This window comes from Pongo abelii, chromosome 9 (assembly GCF_028885655.2).
Source record: "Pongo abelii isolate AG06213 chromosome 9, NHGRI_mPonAbe1-v2.0_pri, whole genome shotgun sequence".
NCBI classification, from domain to species: domain Eukaryota; kingdom Metazoa; phylum Chordata; class Mammalia; order Primates; family Hominidae; genus Pongo; species Pongo abelii.
In genome coordinates this window covers 137205517-137232849 of record NC_071994.2, presented here as the reverse complement: position 1 = coordinate 137232849, position 27333 = coordinate 137205517, and the positions used below count along the sequence as shown (strand labels likewise).

General features: G+C 57.5%; 1 protein-coding gene across 6 annotated transcripts in view; it reads left to right on the top strand.

Annotated features, from left to right (window-relative positions):
* Window positions 1-438: 438 nt before the first annotated feature.
* Window positions 439-27333, top strand: part of IGSF9B (immunoglobulin superfamily member 9B) — a 52067-nt gene continuing 25172 nt past the window's right edge. For 2 of the 6 annotated variants that reach the window (XR_010135616.1, XM_063711491.1), the window contains exons 1-12: window positions 439-771; window positions 11059-11256; window positions 13029-13175; window positions 18419-18570; window positions 18887-19004; window positions 20186-20327; window positions 20618-20763; window positions 23388-23530; window positions 23801-23941; window positions 24027-24143; window positions 24433-24583; window positions 25786-25909. Coding sequence is in view for 5 of the 6 variants with exons in the window: in XM_063711491.1 (XP_063567561.1) it covers window positions 708-771; window positions 11059-11256; window positions 13029-13175; window positions 18419-18570; window positions 18887-19004; window positions 20186-20327; window positions 20618-20763; window positions 23388-23530; window positions 23801-23941; window positions 24027-24143; window positions 24433-24583; window positions 25786-25909 (1643 nt within the window). In the remaining variant the exon portion in view is untranslated. The remainder of the gene's footprint in view (window positions 772-11058; window positions 11257-13028; window positions 13176-18418; window positions 18571-18886; window positions 19005-20185; window positions 20328-20617; window positions 20764-23387; window positions 23531-23800; window positions 23942-24026; window positions 24144-24432; window positions 24584-25785; window positions 25910-27333) is intronic. The other 4 variants (XM_063711493.1, XM_063711492.1, XM_024255491.3 and 1 more) reach the window with 3 other exon arrangements.

Sequence of the window (27333 nt, the reverse complement as noted above, 5' to 3'; positions counted from 1 at the left end):
AGATCTCCGGCGAAGGACGTTCCCTGGCTCTCCCGGGCCGCCGGCTCCCGGGTTTCCCCATCATAGAATCAGCATGGTCCTCTCGGGAACTGCTTTTTGCCGGATGGAAACCGGATGTTGGGTTCCATGAGTGGGCGGGGGCTCCACTTCCCTCAGACCTGTGCGGGGTAACTGAGACCCGCCAGGGTCCCGTTAGAAGCTACCATTTCCTTCCCCAGAAACTTGCCACGCAGTGTGAGCCGAGAGAGCAGCGAGCACAGACGCTATACCGCCTTCTCCCCGGCAATGCGCATGATTCTGCGGCTCTGGGCTCGCCACACTTCAACGCACCTTGAAATGGGCTCGCCTCCTCGCGCCGCGACGGGCGGAAGGCTCAGCCAATCGGACCCCGGGCTTGCGGGCGGCGCCCAATGGGCGGGCGGCGGGGGCGGTTCCGGAGGCCCGGCCCGGCTAGGCTTCACCGTGGACCTGGCTGCGCTCCGCCCGGGCGAGTAGTGCAGGTGCCGCTGCGCCGGGGCCGGGGAGGCGCGCGCCGAGCCGAGCGGAGCCTAGGAGGGATGGAGAGCTGGCCGCCCGGGCTGCAGGAGCACCGGCGCGGGGCGTAGGCGGCGCGAGGCGGGCGCGAGGCGGGCGCTCGGGCGCGAGGCGCGTGCGGGCGCGGGAGCACTTTGCGATAGGATGAGGCTCCGGGCTGGCGCGGTAGTACTATGATTTGGTATGTGGCCACTTTCATAGCAAGTGTGATCGGCACCCGAGGGCTTGCGGCTCAAGGTGAGTTGAAGTGCGGCGTCCCTCCCCTGCCCCTCCCGGCGCCCTCGGCCCCTCGCGCCCGGCCCCTCGGTTTCCCGGTTCCTCGGCCCCCGGGTTCCCCGGCTCCCCAGCGCGCCTTCCCGCGGGCGAGGCTTGGGCTCCGACTTGGGCCAGGCGCGCCCGGGAGCACTGCCGGGGAGGGCCTGGGGGCCGTGGGCTGGAGGGGCGGGCGGGAAGGGGCCAGAGCCCACGGGCTGCCGGGCGCTCGGGGAAAGGACGCAGTGGAACCTAGGTCGACTTCGCCCACCACGGGCCCCACGGTGCACACCGGCGCGCCGAGCCCGTCGCCTTCTGCCCGGCGGCCGCCTCCCAGAGCTGCGGGAAACTCTGGCTGCGGGAGTTTGCGGTCTCCGGGCAGGCTGCAGCACGCTGGAGCCCCGCGCCGCGAGGAGCGCCTGCAGGGAGGCGCGACCCGGAGGATCCCTGGGACTCGCGGCACACGCGTCTAAGGCCCCGGCTTCGCGCGGCCCTGCGGGCGTCCATCGCTGCGCTGGCGCCCCTCCTGCCCACCCATCTTGGCAGCTGGAGGTCGGAGCCCCCTAGCTGGGGCCCCCGGTGAGAGGATTGATGAGGCCAGCTTCGAGGTGTGTCCGCTTTTGGCTGGACCCCGCCGGCCCCCGCGCCTCTCAGCCGCACCTGGGCCCCGGCCACGCAAAAGTTCCCCGGGAGCGCGCCGCAGCCGCGCGGGCCCCACGCCGCCCTCCCCAGGCTGCGAGGCAGAGCTGGCTGGGGGCGGCGGCGGGGGAGGGGGGGGGGCGGGGAAGGGGGGTCCCCACGCTGTGAATCCGAGCGGAGGGGGGATTTTCTCTTTCCGCTCTCCTGGGTCTGAGCTGGGGGAGACGCAAGGGGGGAGCCACCGAGTTGGGTGATGCGTGCGTGAGCGCGCGGGCTTTTGCTTTGGAGATGGGCAGAGCGACCTACAAGCCTCTGGGTGGCACCCCCGGCTCTCGGCCCTTGTATGGAAGTGGGAGCGGAGCCTGGAGGGTGCCAGGACTGTGAGCTCAGGGCTGTCAGCGCGCAGACACGACCCGGCTGCGGGCAAGTTCACCAAGCCGGAGGAGATGGCGGCGGGCGAGAACCCGCTGTGGGTGGGTATCAGCAGGCAGGACTCGCCGACAGAGAACCCTCTCCCAGCGGCATGGGGCACCGGGTGGGCTGGAGGCGCCTCTCGCGGGGTCCCCTCGTCACCCGTCTGTGCAGGGGGGTGTGCTTCAAGAAACTTTCCGGAATGGAATGAATATGTCGCCTCTGCTTCTGAGGAGGGGTGGTGGTGTCTGAAAACAGAACGAGCAGAGGGCGAAGGGAAGGGTGATTTTGTTAACTGACGTGTTGGTCCGGGCAGTTTTAAAACTCTTCATTTGTCAGGTGGGAACACTGAGGCAAGGGTGATGGCGGAAGCTTACGGAACGGGGGGTGGATGTGAGGTGGGTCGGGCTGCGCTTGACAGTCTGCCTGTAGCCTCATCCTCTCCCCCATTTCCTTGCCGTCTTCCAATGCCCGCATCCTCCTCCCCTCCCGTTTTTGGTATGTTCCTCCTATGGGACTGTCCCTGAAAGCACAAAAGGATGAGCTGGGATCTTTGAATAGAAAAGAGACGCTGAAGGAAGGCTCTGAAATAGCCTCCAAACCTAAGTCAGGGTGGGCAATGGACTTCTTTGCAAGTTTAAGCCCAGAATAAAGGAATATGAGTTTATACTGCAGCAACACATAGAATCGCAAGATAGAAGGAAGGGCTTCCCAAAATTGAAGGCTGCCCGGCATGAAGGTTATGCCCTCTTTCAGGGTGCAGAGGGGTCCTTCTGTCTGGAATGGCTGGACATGTACCCCTGTCTGGAAGCAGAGGGTGACCTTACTGCTCTTGGGGTCTTTTTTAGCCTCAGTTGCCCTGTGTGTAGTAGTTAAGGACCTAGGTCTAGAGCCATGTGGCTGTGATTCAAATTCTGGCTGTGCCACCTGCCGACCCTGTGACCTTGGGCAAATTCTCAACCTCTCTAAGTGTCACTTGCCTCAATAGAAAATGTGCTAATAGCATGTACTTTTAGGGCTTTTAGGTGGACATGAGTGTTATAAGGAAACAAAACAACTACCTGTTATATAGTACGTGCTCAGTAAACATTAACATTATTTTCTCAGTGTCCCTGGGATTCCAGGATCCCAGGCCCAATTTCTTTCCCTTGGGCCATTCAGGGCACTAGGAGCTGAGAATGTGTTGCGGGGAAGTTCAGAAGGCTGCCTGTGTCAGGAAGTAAGACCCCTTTCTGGGCTGACCTTGTCTGGGCAGAACCTCTTGTCCCTGGCATCCCAGGGCACGTGTGCAGGATGTGAGGGCCTCAGAGCTGCTCGGAAGTCCTTTGCAAGGTCTCCAAAGTGTTGTCAGTGGCCAGAGGTTTATGGAAGGACACAGCCTGGGAAGTGAGGGCTTACAGCACACTGCCTCTGGAGGGAGAGGGTGGACGCCTGCTCGTGTGAGCAGCACCAGCCAGTGTTCACATGCTGGTGAGGCTCCCTGTGAGAGCTCAGCTGTTCCCTGACTGGCAGAGGTGACTTCTGGGGCAGTCCCTCAGCAGGAGGGACTTTGAGATGCCACCTTTAGGATTTGGCCATAGCAGGGGCTGCTCTGGCAGAGGGGGAAAGGGATGATGTTGTGTTGGGACCCGACTCCATCAGCCCTCGGGTGCAGGACAGAGGTTGGAATGGGCTCCTCCTTTTGACTTTGAGTGTGTGTGCCTGGGAGGTCATTAAGGTCAGTGGACAGGTTGGGGAAGTGTGGAGAAGAGAGGGGCTGGAGTGGTACCCAGAACCTGGAAGACAGTGATTGGTGTGGACTCAGTGTCTCAGACGGCTGCTGAGCCAGCCCGGGGGAGTTCCTACTCTGTGGGAGGACCCTGGGCCGTGCTTAGCTGACTGTGGACCTTGGATAGGGGAGGAAAGTCCCAGACTTTACACCCACGGCTGCCTCCTGTGTCTGCCACAGATGCTGTGGTTACATTATCCCCGACTACAGTGTCCCCAAATACCGTGAGGTTCTGACTCAGATCCTGCTGGTAGTTGGGCCATTGCCCTCTACTTTCTCCCTGGCCTTGACCTATCCTTCTTCCTTTTGGTGATGAAGATGGGAGGGTGCAGGTTTGGACTCAGAGGTTGCCATCAAGACCCCGTGGTGAGCCTATCAGCTGAGAAGGACTTAGGAAGTGGTCAGTGGCTGGATGGATGTGTGTGTGCATCCTCAGCACACACACGCTAGGGACAGGAGTGTGTCTGGCAGCCTGTGCCCTGTGGGAAGCTGGGGAGACGGCGATGTGAGAAGCGCTTGGCTGAGGGGCAGTGGGAAATCAGCTTTCAGCCACGGGCCTGTGGCCCTGCATGTGCTGGTCTTGGAGTTGCAGGGTCCTAGATAGACCTTGAGTGGTTTCGTGTTTATAGCTCTGAGACAGAAGGCTGGGATCTGGTTACAGAGGAGCAGAGGCTGCCTCGCTGGAAGATTCTGAGCCCCAGCATCACTCTGGCCCTCACTCCAGCCTCCTGTGCCTTTGCCTTCTCCCCAGCCAGGGTGCTGGCTGTGTCTTCTTCTTTGGCCCTCTCCTCGTCAGCCCTGCTGGGTGCTTCAAGATATGGGGGTGGGAGATAAGCTCCAAAGAGGGCTGGGCCTGAGATTTAAGGTAGCTCTCTTCTCCACATCCTGTGGCCTTCTCAGGTTGGGGTGCAGGGTACTTAGGGAGTGGTCCCCTTCCACCTGCTTCCTAGAAGAGGTTAAGCAGCTTGTGTGAAGAGTGGATCTGAATGGTCAAAGAGCTGCAGCTGCTGAGAGCTTCTAGCTGTCCAGAAGTGTGTGTGTGTGCGCATACACACACGTTCCTATATGTGTACATATGTGTGTGCCCCTGCATGTGTGCATATATGTGCCCCTGTGTGTGTGTGCATGCTGTCATGTATGTGAATTGCGTATGTGTGCACACCTGTATGTGTGCATGCCCACAAGTGCTTGAGTGCCTGTGTGTTTGTGTGCACGTGCGTGGAGTGGCAGGGTGGGGAAGGTAGTGTGCAGACACGAGGTGGGGGCCACTCCTCTCCGTGCTGCAGCCCTGAGAGCAGAGACACCCTTGGAGCCAACTTCTTGCCTTCATAGCCCCTCCCACTATGCCACGGTGCCCTTGGTGCTGGAGTCTAGGCAGCACAGAGGTTACCAGAGTGGCGGGCCCCAGCCTAGGGCCTCTCTGTCTCCCTGAGGGTGTGGCTGTGGTCTCAGTTCCTCACTCCAGAGGACTCTGGGGTTGGATAGGCAGCTTATGCCCATTCCCCAAAAGGTGCTGCCCATGGGTGTGAGCCCAGTCTGCTGGAGGCAGCTGACCTATTTTTCTTGGGAATCTTCCTGCTTTTCTGTTCTCTCTTGCGTGAATAAGCAGGAGATGGGGCCTCCAAGAGGGCTCTGGAGAAAGAGTCCGAGTGCGCCAGGGCTGGGAGGAGTCTCAGCCGGCCTGACTGTCCTTTCTGAGAAGGTCCCGCTCAGCCTGGCTTTCTGTCCCCCGTGGCCCCTTGCCTCCCTTCTGGTCGTGTGTACCCCGAGACGGAGCAGGGGCCTGTGACTTGCACACAGGCACAGACTGTACGAGGTGAGTCACTGTCTTCATTTTCTGGCTTTGGAGTAGGAATGTTGATGTTGCCCGGGGAGTAAACATGGGACTTCGGCTTCCCACGGACTTACTGCCTCTATCTGGCATCTTACCACGGAGCCCAGCCTCCTGGGGGCCGAGCCCACGGTGCCCTCAGTTGGCCAGGCTGCCTGCCAGCTGCAGGGGTGCAAGCACCTGGGCCCTGTGAGTGCCGGGCAGGCCTCTGCCCAGGTGGGGAGAGGAGCAGTGGGGGTGTGGCTTTGCCTCTGCTGAGGAGCCACTAAAGGAGTGGAGCAGAGATTGAATTACTGACTTCCTTCCTGCCGACTCTTGGAAATACAATCTAGCCGAGAGCAAATTAAGGTTGCTAATAGCATCCTGGCCTCACAGCTGCTGGGGGAGCCCAGCCGAGAAGGGTTAGGGCGGAGCGGGCCCCGCAGAAGGAAGGTGCCTGCCGAGCTTGCACCTCCCCAGTGCCTCTCCTTAAGGAGCGGCTGGGGCTCCCTGACCCCTGGCTTCCGAACCTGAGAGGTTTGGTGGCGAGTGGGGGCCGGGAGGGCTGTGAGGGCATGAAGGGGAGATCACTGAAGGGTGGAAATGCTCTGAGGTGCTGTCGGGTTGGGTGTGGGGGCTTTCCTGCAGGCAGAAGGGTGTCCAGAACAGCCTGTACCTGCCTGCCTTCCTGTAGGGAGAACAGGACACCGTCGGCGTTTTGGGCCAGGTCTCTCCCCCGCCGCCTTGTCCTTTCTGGGTGTTCGCTGTGCTTTGGGTCCCGCCTTCCTCCTGCCTTCCTCTGGGCGTGTGCCTCCCACTTTGTGAGAGCCCCGGGTCTGCCGGCTTCCTGGAATCTCCTGGAGCCTCCTGGCTTGTCAGGGAGGAGGGGTTGGGGGACTATTGGGGGCTGTGCCTTTTTTGGACTCAGCAGGGATTATTTTTAGGCTGGCAGATGGAGGTGGCGGTGGCTGTCGCTGGTATTATTAGACAACAGGCCTGTGGTTTGGAAGTCTGGTGCCCAGAGGAGGCGGAGGAGGAGGAGGAGGAGGCTGCAATAAGGACTTGTACTAATGAGCAACGGATGCTGGTGCTCACTCCGTTCCCCGCTTCCCCAGCCACCTTCCCCAGCCACCGGCCAGACCCAGCTAGGGGTCTCAGAGTCTCAGGCAGAAGGCCAGGCTCCTCAGAGCTGGTCAGAGCCCACCCGGCCGCCTTCTGAGACAGGCCCACCCTATGGTCCTAGGCTTCAGGGTCTGGGCTGGCAAAACCTGTCTCAAGTGTGGGGTGGGAGTTGCCAACCTCTGGCTCAGGCCCTAAGAAAGGGAAAAGTGAGGGACAGTGGGTGAAAGACCTTGAGCTCGGCCCCTGGGTTGGGCCAGGATGACCTCTGTCCCACCTGCTTTCTGAGAAGGACAGGGACACCATCCGTGCATCGGGCACAGCTGGAACCGAGTAACTTTGGGTGAGCGGCACAACTCCCCGTTTGCTCATTTTTCAATGGAGACAGCGGTGCGTGTGTCAGGAGCCCATTGTGGGCAGGGACTGAGATTCCCTGCGTTCCCAGCACAGAGCCTAGTGTGCAGCAGGCATTCACAGCACGCGAGGCTTGCATGCCAGCTGATGCTCGCCCGGCCCTGCTCCTCACACCTTGCCCTGCACACCGCCCTCCATATTTAGAGCAGTCCTGCTTTCAGGTACCCTCCTCCCCCAGCCCTTCCCTGGCGGAGGAGCTCCAGGTTGTGGGTGCGAGACATGGGCTGTGCCAGGCCCTGGATGCCTCATGGTTCTGCACAGGGGTCCAACAGCAGCCCTGGACTCAGCTACCCACTGGGTACCACCTGGCCCAAAGAGTGGGAGATTTGTACCCTGTGGGCTTCCCAAAGGGTCAGCCAGACCTCTGGGGGCTACCTTATCTTTCCTTGCCCTCCTACTTTCTCTTCCCCACAATAACTGCTCCAAAGGGAGCTGGGCACACCCCCAAGATACAGATTTACTAGGTTCTGGGCACCGCTATTTCTGGCCTTCTCTAAAGAGAGCGAGACCTATGGCACCGCATGGGTGCCCTTCACTGTTCCTACCCTTGACAATGCCCGTCTTTCCCCTTTGAGGGGGAGCCTGGCCCCTCTGGGCTGCTGTGATGGCAGAGGGGCTCAGCACACTCCACCCTCCCCTTCCTCTCTTCCTCCTGTTCCTCCCCTTCCTCCCCACTGCCTTCAGGAGCCAGCCCCTCCCCCTTCCAGTCTCCGATCTGCCCCCACCCAGGCTCTGGGGTGTTCTGACAGTCTGTGTCTGTGTCCAGCTGGCCTGAACTCACCCTCCCAGGGCTGGGCTCCACACCTGGCCCCTCCTCCGCTCTCCTGTTTCCACCTCTTTCGCTCCTGGATGTGGGTTTGGTTTCCCCCTGTATTTGGGTTTATCTGTCTATCCTCCATCTTCCCTCTTTACTGCCAGCCTGATTACTTTTTTTCACATTGAGCTTTTCTGGAGAGAGTGTGTTATTAGACATACTTTGGCTCAGAAACGATCAGGCTTAGGGAGAAGTGCTTGTGGGTGATGGAGTGAGAGAACATGCCGTGCGTGTGTGTGTGTGAAGGAGATGACAGAAAACCAGTAAATATTCTAGGATCCAGAAAAGCAAGAGGGCTTGGGGTGAGGGTGGAGGCCAGGACATGGGCGCCCACACCACTGCTTTATTCTGGGGAAGCTCCCTCTCATTTTGTCTTGCTTATCCTCGTTGTGATGTGTCCTCTCTGCAGCCGCCTCTCCCTGGTTGAAAGGGTCTTTGGGAAGAGATGCTGGGAGGGGACTGCCTGCCTTGGGTTGGGTGCTCAGTGCTTAGCCCAGGGGCTGGCTGGGGCTGGGGTGGAATCCCAGCGCCGGGGAAGGTTTGAAGAGCCTGCCTCATTGTTGTGCAGTGAAAATGAGGCCGGCTCGGTGCAAATGAGCAGCCTCATAGCGGGAACCCACGTCAAAGCCAACCCACCTCCTGGCGTTGCCCCCTAGAGCCCTCCACCTGGAAGCCAGCTCACCAGAGCAAACTTCACTGTTGGAGGTGCCTGCTGTCCCCCTAGGCCTCTGTTCCTCCTGCCTGCGCCCTAGGGCCAAAGTCCTGGGAAGGAACCACCTTCTGTTGCCCATTCTGCCCTCCTCCAGGTAACCTGGCACCTGGGAATAACTCCCTCCTCTTCCCCTAGGCTCCTGTAGTTTCTTATCTCCTCACAGGTCTGTGCTGTGGACACACAAACACACACACACACACACACACACACACACACAGCTTCTCTGCAAACTCATGGCACCCATTATTCACCCATTCCTCTTGGTCCAGCATCCGCCTTTGTGTTCCTGGCTGCTGGGAGGCAGGCTCTCCTGCTGAGGGCCCCTGGGGCTGTGGGGGAGGTGAGGCTGCAGCTGGGCACTCTCCCTGCTTTCCCTGAGGGGCTGGGTTGCAAACTTAGCCTGAAGCAAGGTTGGGGGTGGGGGAATTGGGAAACCTGCTGGGGCCTCAGGCAGGTGAGTGCAATGCTCTGCTCTGCTCCAAAAATACTCTTGTGATCTTAGCTCTTTCTCTAGAAAACAGTGATGTCACCGGGAGCCAATCAGCTTCTGGAAGGGCTTGCCTCCTCCCTCTTCCGCAACTTGCAGGGGAGGGGGAGGGGAAGAACAAGACACACAGAGATGACATACAGACGGACACGGAGGGCCACAGACACAGAGGTACATACATGCAGAGACGGAGCCCTTGCATACAGAGAAGCAGGCAGAACCCCTCCCCTTGCATGAGCCACCCGAAACACACACACACACACACACACACGCACACGCACACACACACGCACACACACACACGCTGGTAGAAACAGGGAGAGAGATAGGCGGGTAGACACAGTCGCCCACACAGAGCAAGAGCTAGAGAGAAAGAGACAGAAGGAGACACAGAAAGACATGGAGAAGGAGCAGGAGCCAGAGAGAGATGGACAGATAGACACACACGGCAGAGATGGAGCCAGCAAGACAGATAGGCAGACAGACAGACAGAAGGAGCCAGAGACAGACAGACACACAGAGGAGCCAGCAAGGCAGACAGACAAACAGAGATCCAGAGAAGGAGCCAGAGAGAGACAGACAGACAGACACACAGAGAAGCCAGTAAGACAGACAAATAGAGATCCAGAGATGCGAGAGAGAGAGAGAGAACAAACACAGAGGAGCCCAGCATGTGTGTGTGTGCACAGACACAGAGAGGTGGCCAGACACAGACATGAAGGGATAAGAGACAGCGAGGTGCACACAGGGGTCCGAGATGCAGAGAGAGTCAGACCCAGGCACCGGAATGGGGAATGGCAGGGGCTGGTGCTGCCCTCCTCTGGGCATCCTCCCCCGCGGGAGTCCCCAGCTGGCTCTCTGTCTTTAAGCTGCCGCTTCGGTACTGCAGCTGCTGTCCTAGGTGCTGCCCTGGAGAGTCGGGTGCCCGGCCTGGGACCAGAAGGGTCTGGGGCTGGGGAAAGCTGTGGTCAATTGGCAGTAGGGAGTAGTACCAGGGAATGAAGGGGGTGAGGCTTCCCCTCAGCCATCCTTTTCCCTGGGACGTTACTGGACAAGGTGACCTTGTGGCCTCCCTGGACCTGCCTGGCAGTGGAGCCTGGTGTGGGAGGAGGGCTGCACGCTTTCTTTGGGCCCAGGAGTGGTGCTGCGGCGCTTGGGGTGCGTGGCTCTTCCTCTCTGCAGCGTCCTCTAGCTTGCGGTGGGGTGGAGGCAGGGATGGTCCTCCCGCCTGCTGCCTTGCTCGCCTCCTCTGCTGCCAGCCAGGGTGGGTGTTCCCTATCCCACCGTCTGATTTCGTTTTCCTCTGCCCAACGTGGGGACAGCCCTGGGATCTCCCTCCTCCGTCGCCAGCATCCTGCTCTCCTAATGGTGATGTCTGGGGCTTGGGCCCCTCCCACTCCCCCCTCTGCAGCAGGGCTGGCAGAACTGTGCTGGGAGGAGGGGCTGGAGAGGCCGCCTCAGCCTGCGGGGTTTCCCTCTGGTGTTGCCACGAGCAGCCTCGGCTGAGCTTGTTAGGGATTTCCCTGCTCCTGCATGGAGTACCCTTGTTTTGTGCCGTGCACATCGGGCTGAGCTGGGGGTGGGGTGGAGGAGGAAGGCTGGCTCTGTCATTTCCCACCAGGCTGTAGTGGCAGGCGTCCTGGTGCAGAAAGAATGTTCCCTGTGCACGGGCAGCCACAACTGGGCAGCGCTGTGGGTCTCCAGAGGGGACCGGGCCCCTCACCTCCATGTCCTGGACTTCTTGTAATTGCTGGGGCAGGATGCCAGCAGGGGGTGGGGCCAGATGACGCCTGCGGCTCTTTGAGACTGGGGAGGGAAGAGCTGGTGTGTAGGGCTGAAGAGAATGGCTTCCCTCTTGTTTCCTCTCCCTTCCTTTCCCCCAAGTTGTGGATGCTTGGGGGCCCCAGGACAGAGGGAGGTATGAGCAGCGAGGGAGAGAGGGATGGAGGGTGCGCGTGGGACCCTCCTGGGAGGGCACGGTGGCCCATGGAGGGCAGCTGATGGGGGGTGGGGTGACCCTGTGACACGGACATGGGGCTGCTGGGGCAGGATCTCTCTGTCACCTCCTTTCTGTGTCCAACCTGGCTGTCCCCATCAGGCGCCCACGGCCTGCGAGAGGAGCCCGAGTTTGTGACGGCAAGAGCTGGGGAGAGCGTGGTCCTACGATGCGATGTGATCCACCCAGTGACGGGACAGCCCCCACCCTATGTCGTAGAGTGGTTCAAGTTCGGGGTCCCCATCCCCATCTTCATCAAGTTTGGCTACTACCCACCGCACGTGGACCCTGAGTATGCAGGTAAGGTCTGGGCACCCGGTTTCCTGCACCTTCCCCATCTGGAGTCGGCTCCCCTGTGGTTCGCCTCTGGCCCCTACCTTGTCCTGATCACTCTTTATCGCTGTTTCCCAGTCTCTGCCTGGTTCCTCCCATCCTTTGTCCTCTGGTGGGTTCTAATTAAGCGGTGGGAGGAGAGGGAAGTGGAGGTGATGCGGAGTAAAGCCTTCTAAACAGCAAAACAGCACCGCCCGGGGTGTGGAGAGGGCTGGGAGCTGCAGGGGAAGCTGCAGAAGCCTGGGTGGGAGAGTGGGATGGAGAGGACAGCAGGCTGAGTCAGGCAGCCCTGGGCCAGCACGGCTTTCCCTGCTTGGCTGCACCCACCCCTTTCCTCTTGGCTCTGAAGTCGGGGTGCCTTCCCATCCTGAGTGTATGGATGAATCTTTGGCCTCCCACCGTTTGCAGGTGCCTGGTCTCTGCCTCCTTGTCATGCTGTCCTCTCCTCCTGGCCCCGTCTGTGTCCTGCTTGGCAGTTACTCCTGCCAGCAAAGGCCTCGTGACTCACTGCCGCTGCCTGCCCCCCAGCCTGCGGGAGAGGAGGGCGTGGGTGTGTGTGTGCATGCGTGTGCGTGTCATTGAGCGAGCGTGTGTTGGGGCTGAAAGGAAGGGAGGAAGCAGGCAGGGCACTGCCTTCACTTTCATCTTTGCTGGTGGCTTCTGAGGTCTGCCCTGCCTTTCTCAGAATGCTTCCGTCTCTGTCCCTCTTTTGCTCCTGTGCCTATGTCTCATGCTCTCTTTTTGGCCAGGGTTGGCTTTGAGAGTCTAGTTTTTAGGCAGATTGCCAGCGTCAGAACAAGGAGGAGAGCAGAGGTGCTGTGATATTGGCTGGGGTGAGGGTTAGGGTTAGGGTTAGGGTTAGGGGTGAGCTAAGAGCAGGTGAGGTGGGGTGAGGGGTGAGCTAAGAGCGGGTGAGGGGGGCCGACCTCGAGGGCTGCTCCACCCTGCTGGCGTCATGGAAGAGGCTTCTGCACCTCTGGCCTCCTCATTGCCACATGTGAGACACAGATGGCATCCTACTGGGGCAGGGGATTAGAGCTGAGGAAGGGTGCCTCCAGGATGTTTGCTCTGATGGCCAACCCATTCCTTGTTCTCAGGCTTCTGGGCCCTGCTGCCCTCATCTCCTGGGGTCACTGGGCTTTGGTAGGATATATAGTCTCTCTGGCACTGACAGCAGGACCGGGAGGGGACCCTAGCATCCCGGTCCCCAGCCTGCCTTCCGTCTGCCCTAGAGAGGGAAGCTGGGTGAGCCAGTAGTCCTGGGAATGCTGCTGGGATAGGGATATTGCTCAGCCTGAATGGAGGTGCTCCCGGGTGCGCTGGGGACCCCCCACCCATCCTCTTCTGTTGGCACTTTTTCATTCTTTCTTTCCCTCTCTTTCATCTCTTCTCAACTCTGTATCCATCATGCCTTACTTTTGTCTCAGGAGACCTCCAAAAGAATGAGAGTATTCTAAGGAACTGAGGCTGCTCTCAATGCCAAGTGCATTGAGTTGCCTTGCAGGCTGGGGCAGGGCCAGCTAGGGCGGGAGAGTGGCTCTGTGGCCAAGGTGCTATGCCCTTTCCTTTGCCACCTGCTGCTGGAGGTGGGTGCCAGCTGTTATTCTGGAGCCCTGCCATAGGGAATGGTATGAAGATTATGATGAGTCCCCTGTCTAGCTGTGGCAGGGGGCAGGGGGCAGGGAGCTGCTGGCCTTCCCTGATGGCCTGTGGGGCTTTTGTCTGCTCTATTCCCCCAGGCAGGGCCAGTCTTCATGATAAGGCATCTCTGCGGCTGGAACAAGTTCGCTCTGAGGACCAGGGCTGGTACGAGTGCAAAGTGCTCATGCTGGACCAGCAGTATGACACCTTCCACAACGGCAGCTGGGTTCACCTCACCATCAACGGTGAGTGACGGCTCCTTCCAGGCTGGGTCCACCTCACCATCAACGGTGCCTGAGGGCTGTTTCCGGGGTGGGCCTGCCCCAGGGGAAGCCCTTCTCCCAACTGCATCCCACCCCTTGCCTCCCTCCTTCTTGCTGTGGTCCCACGAGACATCAGCTCGCTCCTGCAGTGTCCCTGCTGCTGTCTTCTCGAAGTCTGTGCAGGCAGTGCAGGTGCCCAGGAGCGGCAGCTCCCTGCATGCGTGGTGCTCTCAGAGTCCTTAGAGGGACGTGGGAAGCTGCTGCTTCAAACCAGGGGGGCTGAGGCTTTAAGGTGGCAAAATGGGTCACTGCTGGGATTATTTCCCAGCCTTGGAAGACCTGCTACCCCAATTCTGGTGGAATTCCTGGGGTCCTAGAGTTAGTCTTTCTTTTTAGATCTATATTCTGGTTCTCTTTAACTGTATTCATTTGATTAGTATGTACCAAGGGTGTAGTGTGTATCCAGCTCTGCAGCTGATGATGGATAAACACTGGCAAGCAGACCTGCACCCAGTCCCTGCCTGTGCGGGGTTTACCAGGTAGTAAAATGCAGGCATCCTGGAAAGAGTCACAGTTTTAATGGGCGTCAGTTATTACAGCTCAGGTTAAATGCCTTGTGCTGGATAAGATGCTTTTCAAGGGTCTGGGTAAGGGCAAGGAAGCCCCAAGAGCTTGCTGAGCTCTGGGAGTTGGGCTAGGCTGGGGGCCTGAGTCCCCGGCGGTGACAGCACTAGTGGCTGGGTCCTCGGGGTCTCCCTGGAGGGAGAGTCTCCTCTTTGTGTCCGTGGGAGGAGGTACTCTGGAGGAGCTAGAAGGCTGGAACCATGGAGAAAAGATGAAGGAGAAGTGGTCCCTGTTGTGGGAGGGGAGCGGGTTTTAAAAAACATTTCGTTTTGTTTTTTGGCCAAAAAATTAACAATGTGTCCTTCATTATTCCATTGATGACAAAATTTGTATTTAGCCACCGTTGTGTTGCAGATACTGTGCTAGTCGTTGAGGCTTCAACAGCGTGGGTGCTTGGCTGTGCCACATACAGCTTATGGTCCTTGAGACCGTAGATGCTGTGATTAGAATAGAGAAATTCATGTTCCTGGCTTGGAAGATTCTCTCAGTATTGATCTGCCCTGAAGGATGGCTCTGTCTGCCCTGCCTAGGGGGGCTTGGCCAGACCTGTGTTCCTTTTGGGTCTGAGAACTTATCCGGGGGACCTGGAAGAACACAGTATGTTATGTTTTAGCAAGATCACTGGCTTTGAGAAAAGAAACCTTAAGGCTGGTGTGAGTCCAGCCTGCCTAGCCCAGCCCTCCCTGTGGGAGGTGGCTGGCTCCTGTCAATCAGTCCCAAGAGACTGATGGAAGCATATTTGAAATCTTGGGGGGATTGTTCTGACCACCTGGTAAGCTTTTGAGTCACCGCCTTTTGGTGCCAGCTGTTGCGTGAGCAGGGAGTAGGAGCCCAAGCAAAGTGTAATTAGGAGGGCAAATCTGCCGCTAAAACCTCGCCTCGATGAACACCAGGCTGAGGGTCCCTGCATTGCTTCCCTTCTCGACTGTGCTCTCTTCTAAATGGGAGGGTGAAACCATCGTGGGGCACTGCCTCCGTTCTTTTGGGTCATCCTGATTGGCAGTGTTCATGTCAGGAATCTGAGACACCAGGCATTCAGTGGACGTGCCTATGACTGGAAAGTAGAATCTCACTTCAGTTTTATGTTCTAGAGCGTATCTGTGTTAGTTTGCACGAGTGGGAGTTGGTTCTTTGGGAATTCCTAATTGCTTTGAGTGGGATAAGCATGGAGCAAGACCTTTAAAAGATGAGGTTCATTTCATAAACCCACTGTGTACTAGCCGTGTGGCTCTGGGCAAGGTTACTTGCCTGTCGGACTTGGTTCCTCAGTTACAAAAAGCAGGGACTATGATTTGCAGGGTTGCTGTGAGGACTAGGTGAAATGCTGTATCTTGCACAGTGTCTGGAGTGTTAATTACATGTGAGTAATTATGTGTGAGATGCTGGCCATCCTCCTTCTCGAGAGGAAAAAAACAAAGTCAGATGAAAATCTAGTAGCAGGGATATCAGGCCGGAAGGTGTAGAGGACTTTGGTAGTTTTGTACATCTACCAACAATTATCCATTCGAAACATAGTTTTGGATGTCCACTCTGTGGCAGGCTCTGGGAATACAGCAGGAGGCATGACCCTGTCCTGGGTCTTAAGGAGACTTCAAGAGACTGTCACATCCAGAGATTACTGCAGTATGGCTTTGGGAGCACAAAGGAGGGAGAGCTTTTCTGAAGAAATGGCCTCTCTTCAGAGGCCTGGCTAGGGAGGGGAGTTCGTCATGTGCAGGTGGGAAGTGGGGTAGCGTCCTCCAGGCAGAGTGGACAAGCGTGCTTGGAAGCCCAGAGCGAGGAGAGCGGTGCATTCAGGGAACACGGGTAGGCTGTTCATAGGGAAATGCTGGGTGGGAAAGCTGGGGACGGTGCACCATCTGCTCCAGGCTTGAGAACCAGGGCTGGTGATAAAAGATGCTTTTCCATAATCAAGGCACCTACCTGCGCATGGGCAGAACAGAACCAACCTTCCGAAGTGAGAGATCTCCATTCTCCTCTTCTGCCGTTCTCTTCTTTCCAAGTTCGAGGCTCCTTCCAGCATAAATATTTCCGTTATTGAAGGAAGGAATCCAAGCACCAGCATTCCGTTGCTTTCAAACTAGAATGTTTAATGTCAGGCGTTTTCTGACGGGGATCACCTTTGGAAAATGAAAGGCCAGTGAACAATTAGAATTACAAATTGTCTCATTTTCCTTCTGTGTTTTCTTTGAAGACCAGTTGGGTGGAAACAGACCCAGTTATTTCTTTATCACATATAAAATACCCCAAAAGCCTGAGCCAAGCCTTCCTTTAGGTTGGTGAATTACATGGAGGAGAGGGCAGCCTATTTCTAACCTGCACTATTAATTACAGGGCACTTGTAAAAAAGAATTAAGCCTGGAAATGCAGCTGGCAAGCTGACATCTAATTCCGTAAATAATTGAGAGTCAAACCATTATTTTCCTGAAAACTAGAAATTGTTCAACGTACTTTCCTGATTAGCACCTAAATAATAAAGTAATTATGTAATTAGTAAGTAATTTGTCACTTCAGGATGTAAATTTAATTTATTATCTTTTCTTTTAAGCTTGGCACCAGAGGTAATAGAGGCAGTATCTGTGTTAACTGTATTTCAAGGGGCAGGCCGGGCAGGCAGGGGCTGTGTCGGAGACGAGCATACACTCTCAGTGAGAAGAGGTCTGCAAGTTAGGGTCCCAGGACCCCTTTACAAGGGCTTCGAATAACTTCTTGCCATTATTTTTAGTATATGCTTAGACACTGGATAAGAATTGATTTTTTTCGAGGACGTGCGAGGTGTGTGTTTTTGCGTGTGATGACGCGTGCGAGGACGTGCGAGGTGTGTGTTTTTGCGTGTGATGACGTGTGCTCCTGCATTCATTCAGTGGTCACCCTCTGTGTGCCCCTGCTGCGCTCGCACCGAGCTGCAGGCTTTGGAGATGACAGATGAAAGTGGTCTAGCTATGGTCTTGCTCTTAAGAAGTGTTTTGCGTTTGCATTGGTATTGGCCTTGTAGGTCTGTGTATGTGTGAACACCACTCATTTGTTTGTTTCATTCTTTCGTTCATTCGACAAATGTTTGCTGAGCCCTTGGCTACTACATCCAGGAACTATGCTAAAAGCTGGGCATGTGGTGACCTACACAAAAGGAGGCTGCTCTTAAGGAGCCACCATCCTAATAAAGGGGACAGATAAGAAACAGGTAAACACAGAGAGAGAGAGACAGAGACTTGTAAGTGACATGTGCTTTGAAGAAAATGCAACAGCGCCAGGGAGTAGAGAATGCTGGAAGTGCCATCTGAGATGGGATGGGCTGCCCAGGTAAGGCAGCATTTTAGCAGAGACTTGCATGACCCAAAGGGGTGAGATCCAGGTATGTAGTTCTAAGCAGGTAGAGCCGCACATGCAGAGGGCCTGAGGTCAGAAGTTCTTGGCGCATTTGAGGAAGACAAAGACAGCCAGTGTGGTTAGAGTGCGCTGTGGTTAGAGAGGAGGCTGGTGCCACAGGCAGGACCAGATCCTATAGCGCTCTGACTAGTTCTCGGGGCTGTGTGGGGAGGAGGGACCCTCCCAAAGCTTCCCGTGAATGCCTCAGCAGCTCCTGAAGAGATGACAGTGATGGCGGTGGTACTGGCAACTTGTGCATTTTACAAGCTCCTTTTTACGTGTTTATTCCTCACATCACTTCTGGAGGGTAGGGGAGTTAGGTATTTAGGTAAGACCCAGAGAGGGGCTGAGTAACTTGTCAAGCCTACCAGAAGCGGCAGGCTAGTGCTTGAACGTGGGTTCTGAGCTTCAGGTACCTTGAGATGAGCTCAGCTTAACCTGAGCCAGCCTAGTGCTGTGGGCCTCAGGGCTGGAGTTCAGAACTGGGGGCCTCCTCGCCATTTCAGAAGACTCTGGAACTGATAGTCCAAGCGGTTAAGATTGACCGGATTGCTTCTACAAGCAGCTCAGGCAAATGGGACTGAGTCTGTTAAAAGCCGATTATCCAAACAGGATGGAGTTTTAATCAAATCTCCAATGCAGGGGGGAAGATGACCTGACATAATCAGAGGAAAATGAAGAAGGGAGTGGCCTTCGGGTGGGCTGTCCACCTTCATCCATGGAAGCCAGAGAGGGAGGAAGCTGGACGATTTTCTCAGCAGAGTCTGGGACAATGAGGTTCCGCCTTGGCCTGCATCTGTTTTAGGTCTTGGTAGGGCTCAGATGGCAAGTGTCCTGGAAATGCGGGGGCCTGGCTGAGCTGGGGTTCAAGAAGTAGGAGCTCCTGCGTGTCATGGATCATCATAAACGGAAAGACTGAAGGATGGTAGCAAAGCCTGAGGAGCTGGGAGCAGGCAGTGTTTGTAAGGGCCACCCTAGAGTAGATGCTCAGTTAACATCGGTGACCGGGGAATAAGCTACAGTACAGAATTTGGACCCAGCCAGACTGAGTTTGGATGGAGGTCTCCCTGCCAGTGATGTTGGTAGGCAGAAAGATTTTCCCATCCCCACCTTCCTTCCTTTGTCCTTGCGTTCCGCAGAGGTGCAGCGAGGGTGATGTGTGGGGCAGGTACTGTTGTTGCAGGGCAACGACATGGCTGATAACGTGTCCTTCACCTTTGTGGTCTCCTTTGCAGCCCCTCCCACCTTTACAGAAACACCCCCCCAGTACATCGAGGCCAAGGAGGGTGGTAGCATCACCATGACCTGCACAGCTTTTGGGAACCCCAAGCCCATTGTCACCTGGCTCAAGGAGGGGACGCTCCTCGGTGCTAGTGGGAAATACCAGGTGAGTGTGGTTCTAGGTTGGGGCTGCTGCAGTCTCTTCCCCCGTTTCCCCAGGGCAGCCTCCTACTGCAGCCGACCCCTGATGCTACATGCACAAGCACAGAGGAGGCTGGAAAGCCGTAGCCTGGCTCAGCTGCAGGCATCTCTGTGTCACTGGCGGCAGATCGGCACGGGGGCACCTGCCCTTCGTGTCCCCCAGTTGCATCAGTCCCTGTGGTCATCTCCATGTTAGTGTCTCCGACTGCATCTCCGTGTTTGAGGGTAGCAGCAGTGGGTGTGAGCGTGGGTGCTGAGCTCCATCTGTTTTGGGCTCCCAGGTGAGTGACGGCAGCCTGACAGTGACATCGGTCAGTCGGGAGGACAGAGGTGCCTACACCTGTCGAGCGTACAGCATTCAGGGGGAGGCTGTCCACACGACCCACCTGCTTGTCCAAGGTAGGAACCATTTCCTCAGCCTCTTTAACCCTGGGCTCCCGCGGAGACGTCCAGCCCGGCTGAGCTACGGAGGGCATTTTCCCAGGGCTCACCTGGGGCTAGTGGAGGTGCAGGCGGCCATGAGGACCTGTGCGGGGCTCCTGTGTGCTGCCTCTGCCCTGGTCAGAGCTCCCACACTGGCTGCCTGGGAGAGGGCCAGGCCCACAGGCCGTGGCCAGGCACCACATGGCGTGGCAGAGAGGCCCCTGCTGTGTGGGTTTCTGGTTTCTCCTTCTGTTCAGATAGCATCTCTACCATGTCTCCACCTCCCTGGGAGAGGAGACCTCCCTCGGGTCATCTATCCATTAGTGACGGCATCAATAAATAAAGATAGAAACTCAATCCAAGCCCCAGACATTTAAATAACACAGTGGGCATTTGGCAGAGCTGGGATCTGTGTAGTCAGCACACGGAGATGCCAGTCTGCCCTGCCTAGAGCCCCAGAGTCCCCAGAGAGGGGCCAAGAACTGTGCAGGATGGGGCAGCGTCCCAGTCGGGGGGTCTCCACCCTGTGCTGAACTCGGCCCCCGGCTTAGCCTCCCCAGCCCTGCTTACTGGAGGAACTCGGGAGTTGGGGGGATTGGTGGCAGCTGCATGCTCCTCCTGCCTCTTGAGTGCCGAGCAGCAGTCAGGGCCAGAGGCCCCTCAGCAGCCTGGATGGAAGCTGTTACCTCTCAGGGGAGACTTGGCTGCAGCTGCCCCCTTTGTCTGCGCAGCCAGCACCAGGACTGCTGGACTTTCACCCTCTGCTTACTCCTCGGCCCTTGCACCCCCAGCTGCCCTCTTGGTTTCTGGCTGGGGAGCAGCACACGGCACTGAGTCCTTGAGACTGGACTATTCCTCGCTCTAGATTTGAAAAGAGTTGCCTTTCTCCCTGCTGCATGTCTGGCTTGGGCTCTGCTGGGAGAAGGCAGGCAGGAAGAGGGTGTGTGTGGCGGCTGGTCTGGGGAGCCTGGTGTGGGGGCAGGGGTGGTGGACAGGATGCCTGAGCACAGACAGCATCTGGAAGTGTCTCCATGACAGCCGCCCCCATCGCAGTGTTCAGGGCACCCCTTCCTGAGGCACTGAGGGCTCCCAGGAGGCCTGGGTGCTGCTGCCGTCCCTGATCAGGTGAGGTGGGGTTTGTTCCCTGCTCTCCCCAGGGCCCCCTTTCATCGTCTCCCCTCCTGAGAACATCACCGTCAACATCTCCCAGGATGCTCTGCTCACCTGCCGGGCAGAGGCGTATCCGGGCAACCTCACCTACACCTGGTACTGGCAGGACGAGAACGTCTACTTTCAGAAGTGAGCACCCTGCTCTGACTTTTCAATGAGGCTGCCACCCCAGCCCTCACGGGCAGGGCCCCTGAGCAGAAATTGCACGGGCAGGCTGCCCGTGGCTCCTGGAGCTGGGGGAGGTGGGCGGTCTGGTCCGTGTGTCTCACATGCCAAGGCCAGGGTCTGCATGGAGGGGCCCTGGGGATGCCAGGGGCACGGGCTCTCCATGCCACATCTGGGGCAGTGACGGTGACTGTGTGTCTGTGGCAAGACCCCCTTCTGCTCGCCCAACCCCCTGTCCCCATGCCGCTTTGCAGCGACCTGAAGCTGAGGGTGCGCATCCTAATCGATGGGACCCTGATCATCTTCCGGGTGAAGCCGGAGGACTCGGGGAAGTACACCTGTGTGCCCAGCAACAGCCTGGGGCGCTCCCCCTCCGCCTCGGCGTACCTGACGGTGCAGTGTGAGTAGGGGTGTGGGGGAGCCTGGGTGGTGGGGCTCCCAGAAGGTTTTGGTGTTAGCCAGACTGTAGGCTGGAGGGTAGCAAAGACCAAGCATCATTTGGGGGCATGTAGGTGGAGGAACGAATAAGAGAAGAAGGAGGGACGGCTGGAGAGGAGGCCGAGGCCCTGGACAGTCGGGGTGGACCAGCTCCTACTTCGCTGGCCAGGCATCGCTGTTCAGCCAGTGCATCTCATCAGCTCAGTGCAGGCTGCACTCAGGAAGACACCTTTGAGCAGTTCCTTCTGAACGGTGGTCCTCGGGCTGAAGGCTGGCCTGCACCTCTGTGCCCAGAACCAGTTGCTCTCTGGTGCTCTTTTCTCAGGTGTCTTATGGAGCATAGCCCAGGCCCATGCAGGGTTAGGTTTCTCCCGGCCTCACTCCCTGCCTTTCCACACCGCGTCTGTGTTGGGGGTGATGTGCTCCAGCTCCTGCGCCCGCTCCCTCTGGCATCTGCGGCCTCTCCCCTTGGGTGGCTAGAGATCCAGATGAATGAGCTGCTCCTCACCCAGACGTTCGAGGGCTTTTGTGCAAGCACCACCAGTCAGCTTGCTGATCTTTAATAATGAGCAGCCAGTTACTTGCCCGCCCCCTGGCAAGCTGAGCCCTGAGACAGAGAAGGATGAGTAATGAGGAGTAATATCTTCCTTTTGATTTGTGGATGGCCCTGTCACTCAGGCAACAAAGGCTGGCATTGTTGCTGTAGACAACAGACTCTCCCTCATTTGCCGGCTGGTGTGGGTGGATTGCTCACACCCAGCGACAGGGAGTGGCAGGGGTGAGAAGTGGAACAGTCTGGAGACAAGACCGGCATCAGTGTACAAGCTGAGGACAAGTGGAGGACGGCTGGTGGCCCTGGAGGTGGAGCTGGTCCGACTGCTGCCCAGAGCTGGATGTGGACATTCCACCATTGGTCGCGGTGGTGGAGCACGCTGCGCCTGCTGAGCACCATCAGACCCCTAACCTCGCAGTCGCACTCTTTCCTCTCTATGGAGTGCATCGCCTCTCTGCTTCTGCCGTCAGCCACTTAAAGGACTTTTGGTGTGCTGTATTCCCAGGCCCAAGCTTTAGAGAGCCGTGAGGCCCAGGACAACAGATCTCGCTCCCCAGACCTGCAGCGGGAGAAAGCGAGGCGAGAAGTTATTCATACGTGACTTAGGATGTGCCCAAGCTGTGCTGGGGTGGGGAAGAACTGCAGGAAGGAGAGACCCGTCCACCATAAAGGTGCGCCCCGTCCCTCTGTGCTGGACGCAGGCTGTGCCACCTGGCACGGAGGTGGCCATGGTGGGGCAGGAGGAGCCAACAGGAGGTGGCCTTTGGAAGACGAGCTGGCCAGGACGAAAGCCCCTCCTCGAAGCCATAGGCCATCTGTCTTTCTGGAGACATGTTTTGGTTTTCCCTGTCTCTCTCCGGCGCCAGCGTCACCACCCACTCCCCCTTGTCCTTTTTTACCTCCTTCCTGTCTTCAAAGAAAATCCAGGGGGTTGAGATTTACAGGTGGGTGAGACAAGGATTTTTATTTCTGCTAAAAAGCAGTGTTCAGAGTATTTCCCATTCATAAACGCTTTGAAAACCTTGGAGGAAAAAAAAAAAAAAACTCTACCATACAAAAGTAGGAAGCTATGTCTAAATATATAACTCGGCCTGGTATTTATGTAACGCTGTTCTCTGAAGAGCTCAAAATGCTTAAAAGATACCAGCTCATTCATCCTCACTGCCTTCCTAGTTCTGGATCCTTCTTCTCCATAGCCCTCAGGGGAGATAGGGGAGTACTGAGAGGAGGTGACTCAGCCTGCATCACAAGAGGTGTGGGGTTCTTGTTGCTCCTCCGAGAGCCAGGGTCCTGCTGTGTCATCAAAGTTGGAGTGCAGTGGTGCCATCATGGCTTACTGCAGACTCAAACTCTTGGGCTCAAGTGATCCTCCCACTTCAACTTCCAGAGTAGCTGGGACTACAGGTGTGTGCCACCATGCCCAGATCATTCAAAAAATTTTTTGGTAGAGTTGGAGTCTCGCTAAATTGCCCAGGCTGGACTTAAACTCCTAGCCTCAAGCAGTCCTCCCACCCCAGCCTCCCAAAGTGTTGAGATTATAGGTGTGAGCCACTGCACCTGGCCTGATTCTGCATTTCAGCTGCAGAATCAGATGGGGAAATGAATCCAAGGAAGGCTGGACAACCAGCAGAATGGGGAGGAAAAATACCCCCTTGGTGGTTAAGCCTATGATAGTGTTCTTCTTTTGGCTTCGGATGTAGAGGCAGGGATAGCTGGTTGCTCAGGAGACTTTGGGATAAGGAGCTGTTGGGGAAGGGTGTGGGCAAATGCTGGCTTTGAGGCTCGGGGTCTAGGAACAGAGAGAAATGGACACTGAGAGACCTCGTTCAACCGGTGAGGTCCATGGTAGAAGCATGACAGGGGCACTGGGGATTGGAGCAGGCTTGGACGTGCCTTTGAGTGCCTCCAGCCATTCAGAACAGAAGTTCTGAGCACCTGGCCTGGTGCATGGGCTGCCTCCGGCCTGGATTCTCACCGGGCTTCCCTGTGTGTGTGTGTCTGTCTGCTCTCCCACCTGCGCTTCCTCTGTGCAGACCCAGCCCGTGTCCTCAACATGCCCCCTGTAATTTACGTGCCCGTGGGGATCCATGGCTACATCCGCTGCCCTGTGGACGCAGAACCACCAGCCACCGTGGTCAAGTGGAACAAGGACGGCCGCCCCCTGCAGGTCGAGAAGGTGCTAGAGAGATGCATGTTGAGGGTTGGAGTGAGGGCTCCCCCCAGGTATTGTGATGCCACCTCTGGGCTCTGGATTTCTGCCAGGACTCCCGGCCCCTTCCAAAAGCCCTGGGCAAACAGCTGCTTCCGTAGGGGTCTGCGGGTGCCGCCCGCCCCAGGCTGGAGCTGTTGGACCATCCCGCGTGCTGCCTGGCCCAGCTGGGACCCAGCCTGGGATGGAGCGCAGTCTCTGACCAGCGTTCCCTGCCCTGTCGTCTGTGTTTGGCAGAACCTGGGTTGGACCCTGATGGAGGATGGCTCCATTCGAATTGAGGAGGCCACAGAGGAGGCTCTTGGCACTTACACCTGTGTGCCTTACAACACCCTGGGGACCATGGGCCAGTCTACCCCCGCGAGGCTTGTCCTGAAGGTGAGGTCCCGGGGCTGTGACGGCCTCCATGAGCTGGGCACCTGGATCCCCGGCCTCACGAGGGTGCCTGTGCTTTCCTCCCCAGGACCCCCCCTATTTCACGGTGCTACCAGGCTGGGAGTACAGGCAGGAGGCCGGCCGGGAGCTGCTTATCCCCTGCGCTGCCGCAGGGGACCCCTTTCCTGTCATCACGTGGAGAAAGGTACCTGTGCCCTGGAGTTTCTGGGGCTGCGGGGGGTGTGAGGGCCCAGGGAGCCCCGGGGCTGCGGGGGGGGGGGGGTGTGAGGACCCAGCGAGCAGTTCTATTCTGGACCTGCCCTGACCAGGCTAGATGCCAAGCAGTGAGCTGACCCTGAAGAGAAGCAGGCACTCGGGAGGAGGAGCAGCATGGGCGGGCCGGGGTCTCAGGCGCGTCCTCGCCGTCTGCTTCGGGCTTCTCTCCTCACCCCTACTTCTGTTCCCACCCTCTTCCCTGCCCCTTGTTCACCAAGGTAGGGAAGCCCAGCAGAAGCAAGCACAGTGCCCTGCCCAGTGGGAGCCTGCAGTTCCGTGCCCTGAGTAAGGAGGACCACGGGGAGTGGGAATGTGTCGCCACCAATGTGGTCACGAGCATCACTGCCAGCACCCACCTCACCGTCATCGGTACGTGGCCGGCAAGGCTGGGCTGGGCGGCGGGGCCAGAGCAGGCTGGCTGGGGGTGGGGTGCTGGACGCTGGGAGCGTCCCCTGGTGGCCGCTGCACTCTGCGGGCGTCCTTCCTCAGTCAGTCCAGCCCTGAACTCCGAGTCCAGCACCTGCAGCCTTTGCCCCTGTGGGCTCTGTCAGGGAAGGGCAGCGTGGCTCCTGTCCTCGGGGAGGTCTTTTTGGGGACAGGCATGATGTCCACAGCAGCCCACCTGAGGGAAAGAGGCGGCTGTGTGGCTGGCAGGGACTGCAGAGCCTTGAGTTTAAGGGCCTTAGGGAAAGCTGGAGGGCTGGAATGAGGGAGACGGGGAAGGTGCAGCATCTCAGATGAGGGCAGAGCTGAGACCCGCAGGCCAGGCCTGGCGTGCGGAGGCTGGGCAGGAGGAGGTTTCTGGTGTTCTGTGTCTGGGCGTTCCCGTTTCTGATTGCCCGAGGTGCGTGTCCCAGGACCTTCGCCTGGACCCTCTCAGCCTGTCCTTCTGGGTCCTGACGGCTATAATCACAGTCACAGCCAATGCTTTTTGAGCCTTTACCACCAGTTTTAGGTTCTATTCCAAGTGGTCTGCACAGCTCGTCCTTCACAACTCGGGAGGTGCGAGCTGGGGTTTCTCTAGTGTATGTTCTTCGAAGCAAGAGGTTGGCGTGGCCCGAATGCTTTCTCCGGCGTCACATCACTAAGAAGTAGTGGGTCTGGGAATTGAAGCCAGGATGAGGCTCCTGACTGCCGTGCTGTGCTGCCCGCATGCCGGCATTGGGGTGGGACGGAGTTGTCTTATGAGGCCAGAGAACCTTACAGGAGGGGCTCTGTGGCCGTGCCTGCCACCTTAGGAGAGAGTGTTTCTGTGCTCACCAGAGAAGCACAGGATTTGGGCCAGGACGAGGAGGGCTCTGGTTTCTGTTGGACCCATTCCTGATGCTATGTGTTCTCCTAGTTGGACTAGACCGCACAGTGGGACAGGCTTCCTGCTCCAACCCCACTAACAAGCAGGGTCAGGGGAGTCGGCACCTGAGAGCATCCCCGTCGCCCCCATCCCTTCACTTGCAGTATTGTGCTCCGCTGCCATGCGCTTCAGCCTCTCAGGTTCCCCACAGCCAGACGGTGGGCACCCAGCCACGTGGCTGAGTTCTTTTCAGTCTGAGAGGTCTCCACTTGATCTCCAGGCACCAGCCCCCATGCCCCGGGCAGTGTCCGGGTCCAGGTCTCCATGACAACTGCCAACGTGTCCTGGGAACCAGGCTATGATGGAGGCTACGAGCAGACATTCTCAGTTTGGTACGGACCTCTGTGAGTCACCCCGGCATGCTTTGCTCTCTGCTTCTCCCCTCCCCCGTGTACCTGCAGGCCACCCTGGGTGGGGGGAGGTAGGAGGAGGCTGCAGTTTCTGGCCCGCCAGCCCTGCACAGAGTGAGGTGGGTTGGGACAGTGACGAGGTCCTTGTGGGTGATGATGGGAGGGGTCTGGAGGGACTCTGGGCATGGCTGTGTCCCTGTGGCCTGAGGGGTCTGGGCCTCTCTGTACCCTCTCCCTGCTCACGTGCTGCCTCGTTTTGCGTCCTGCTTCATCCTCTGGATTCCTTTGGAGCCTGGAAGAGACTTCTGCCCTTCAAGGGCTTTGTGAAATTGCCCAGCCTTAAGTGTAGAGTCTAGTTTTTAGACTACTTTTTTGTGTATTTTTGTATTTGTAATTTTTGTGGGTACATGGTACATATGTTTGTAGGTATGGGGTACATGAGATATTTTGATACAGGCATGCCGTGTGTAATAATCGCATCAGGGTAAAGGGGTATCCACCCCTCAAACATTTGTCCTTTGTGTTCCAACAATCCAGTTATAGTGATTTAAGAATGTATGATATATTATTGTTGCTTGTAATCCCGTTGTGCTGGCAACAATACCAGGTCTTACTGGTTCTTTCTCACTATGATTTGTACGTGTTCACCCTCCCCACCTCCTGTAGTCTAGTTTTTACTCTGTCTCTTCCCCAGTGGCCACAGAAACTTCCCAGCCTTGGGGTCAGCCCCTGCATTTTCTCTCTAGGACCATGTGTTTCTCGATTGTTTTCATTCCTCTGTTGTCACTTTAGCCAGATGCAGTCATTTGAGAACTTTGCGCAAATCTTAGGGTAGATACAGATCTCAAAAATGTGCCAAGCGGGGTGAGGGCAGGAGGCACAGGAAGGGAGGAGAAGGAAGCCTAGCTAACTCCTCCCATCCCCCCAGGGCTGCCCCTCCCTACACTCCTGTTTGAGTCAAGAGTGGCAGCCACCTGCCCTGCCCCAGGGGTGACAACCTTGAGCTGGGAGGGCGAGCCCCTCAGTGCCTTCTTTTAGACCTGTCTTGCCTGCATGTGTCTCTCCAGCCAGGCTCAACTCGAGCCTGGGGAGGAGGAAAAGGCAGGCGCCGGGGGCAGCTCAGGGGGTTCAGGGAGACCCCTTTATCCGCTTCTCAGCAGTGAGGGAAGTTGAGAGGGGAACCCGCTCTGTCTCCCATCACGGTGGTTCGGTGGCTGCTTCCCAGGCGGAGTGTCCTGGGTGTCTTGATTCTGATTGGAGAACTGCACCTAGATGATGGGAGTTGAAGCAACTCACCTCCCATCCCCTTATTCTGTTCCTCCCGCAGCAGTGTGGGGGCCCTAACCAGCCTGCCCGGTGGCTGCTGCGAGACTGGTGCTGCTCAGCGCCTAGGTGGCCAGGGTGGGACATTTGGTGTG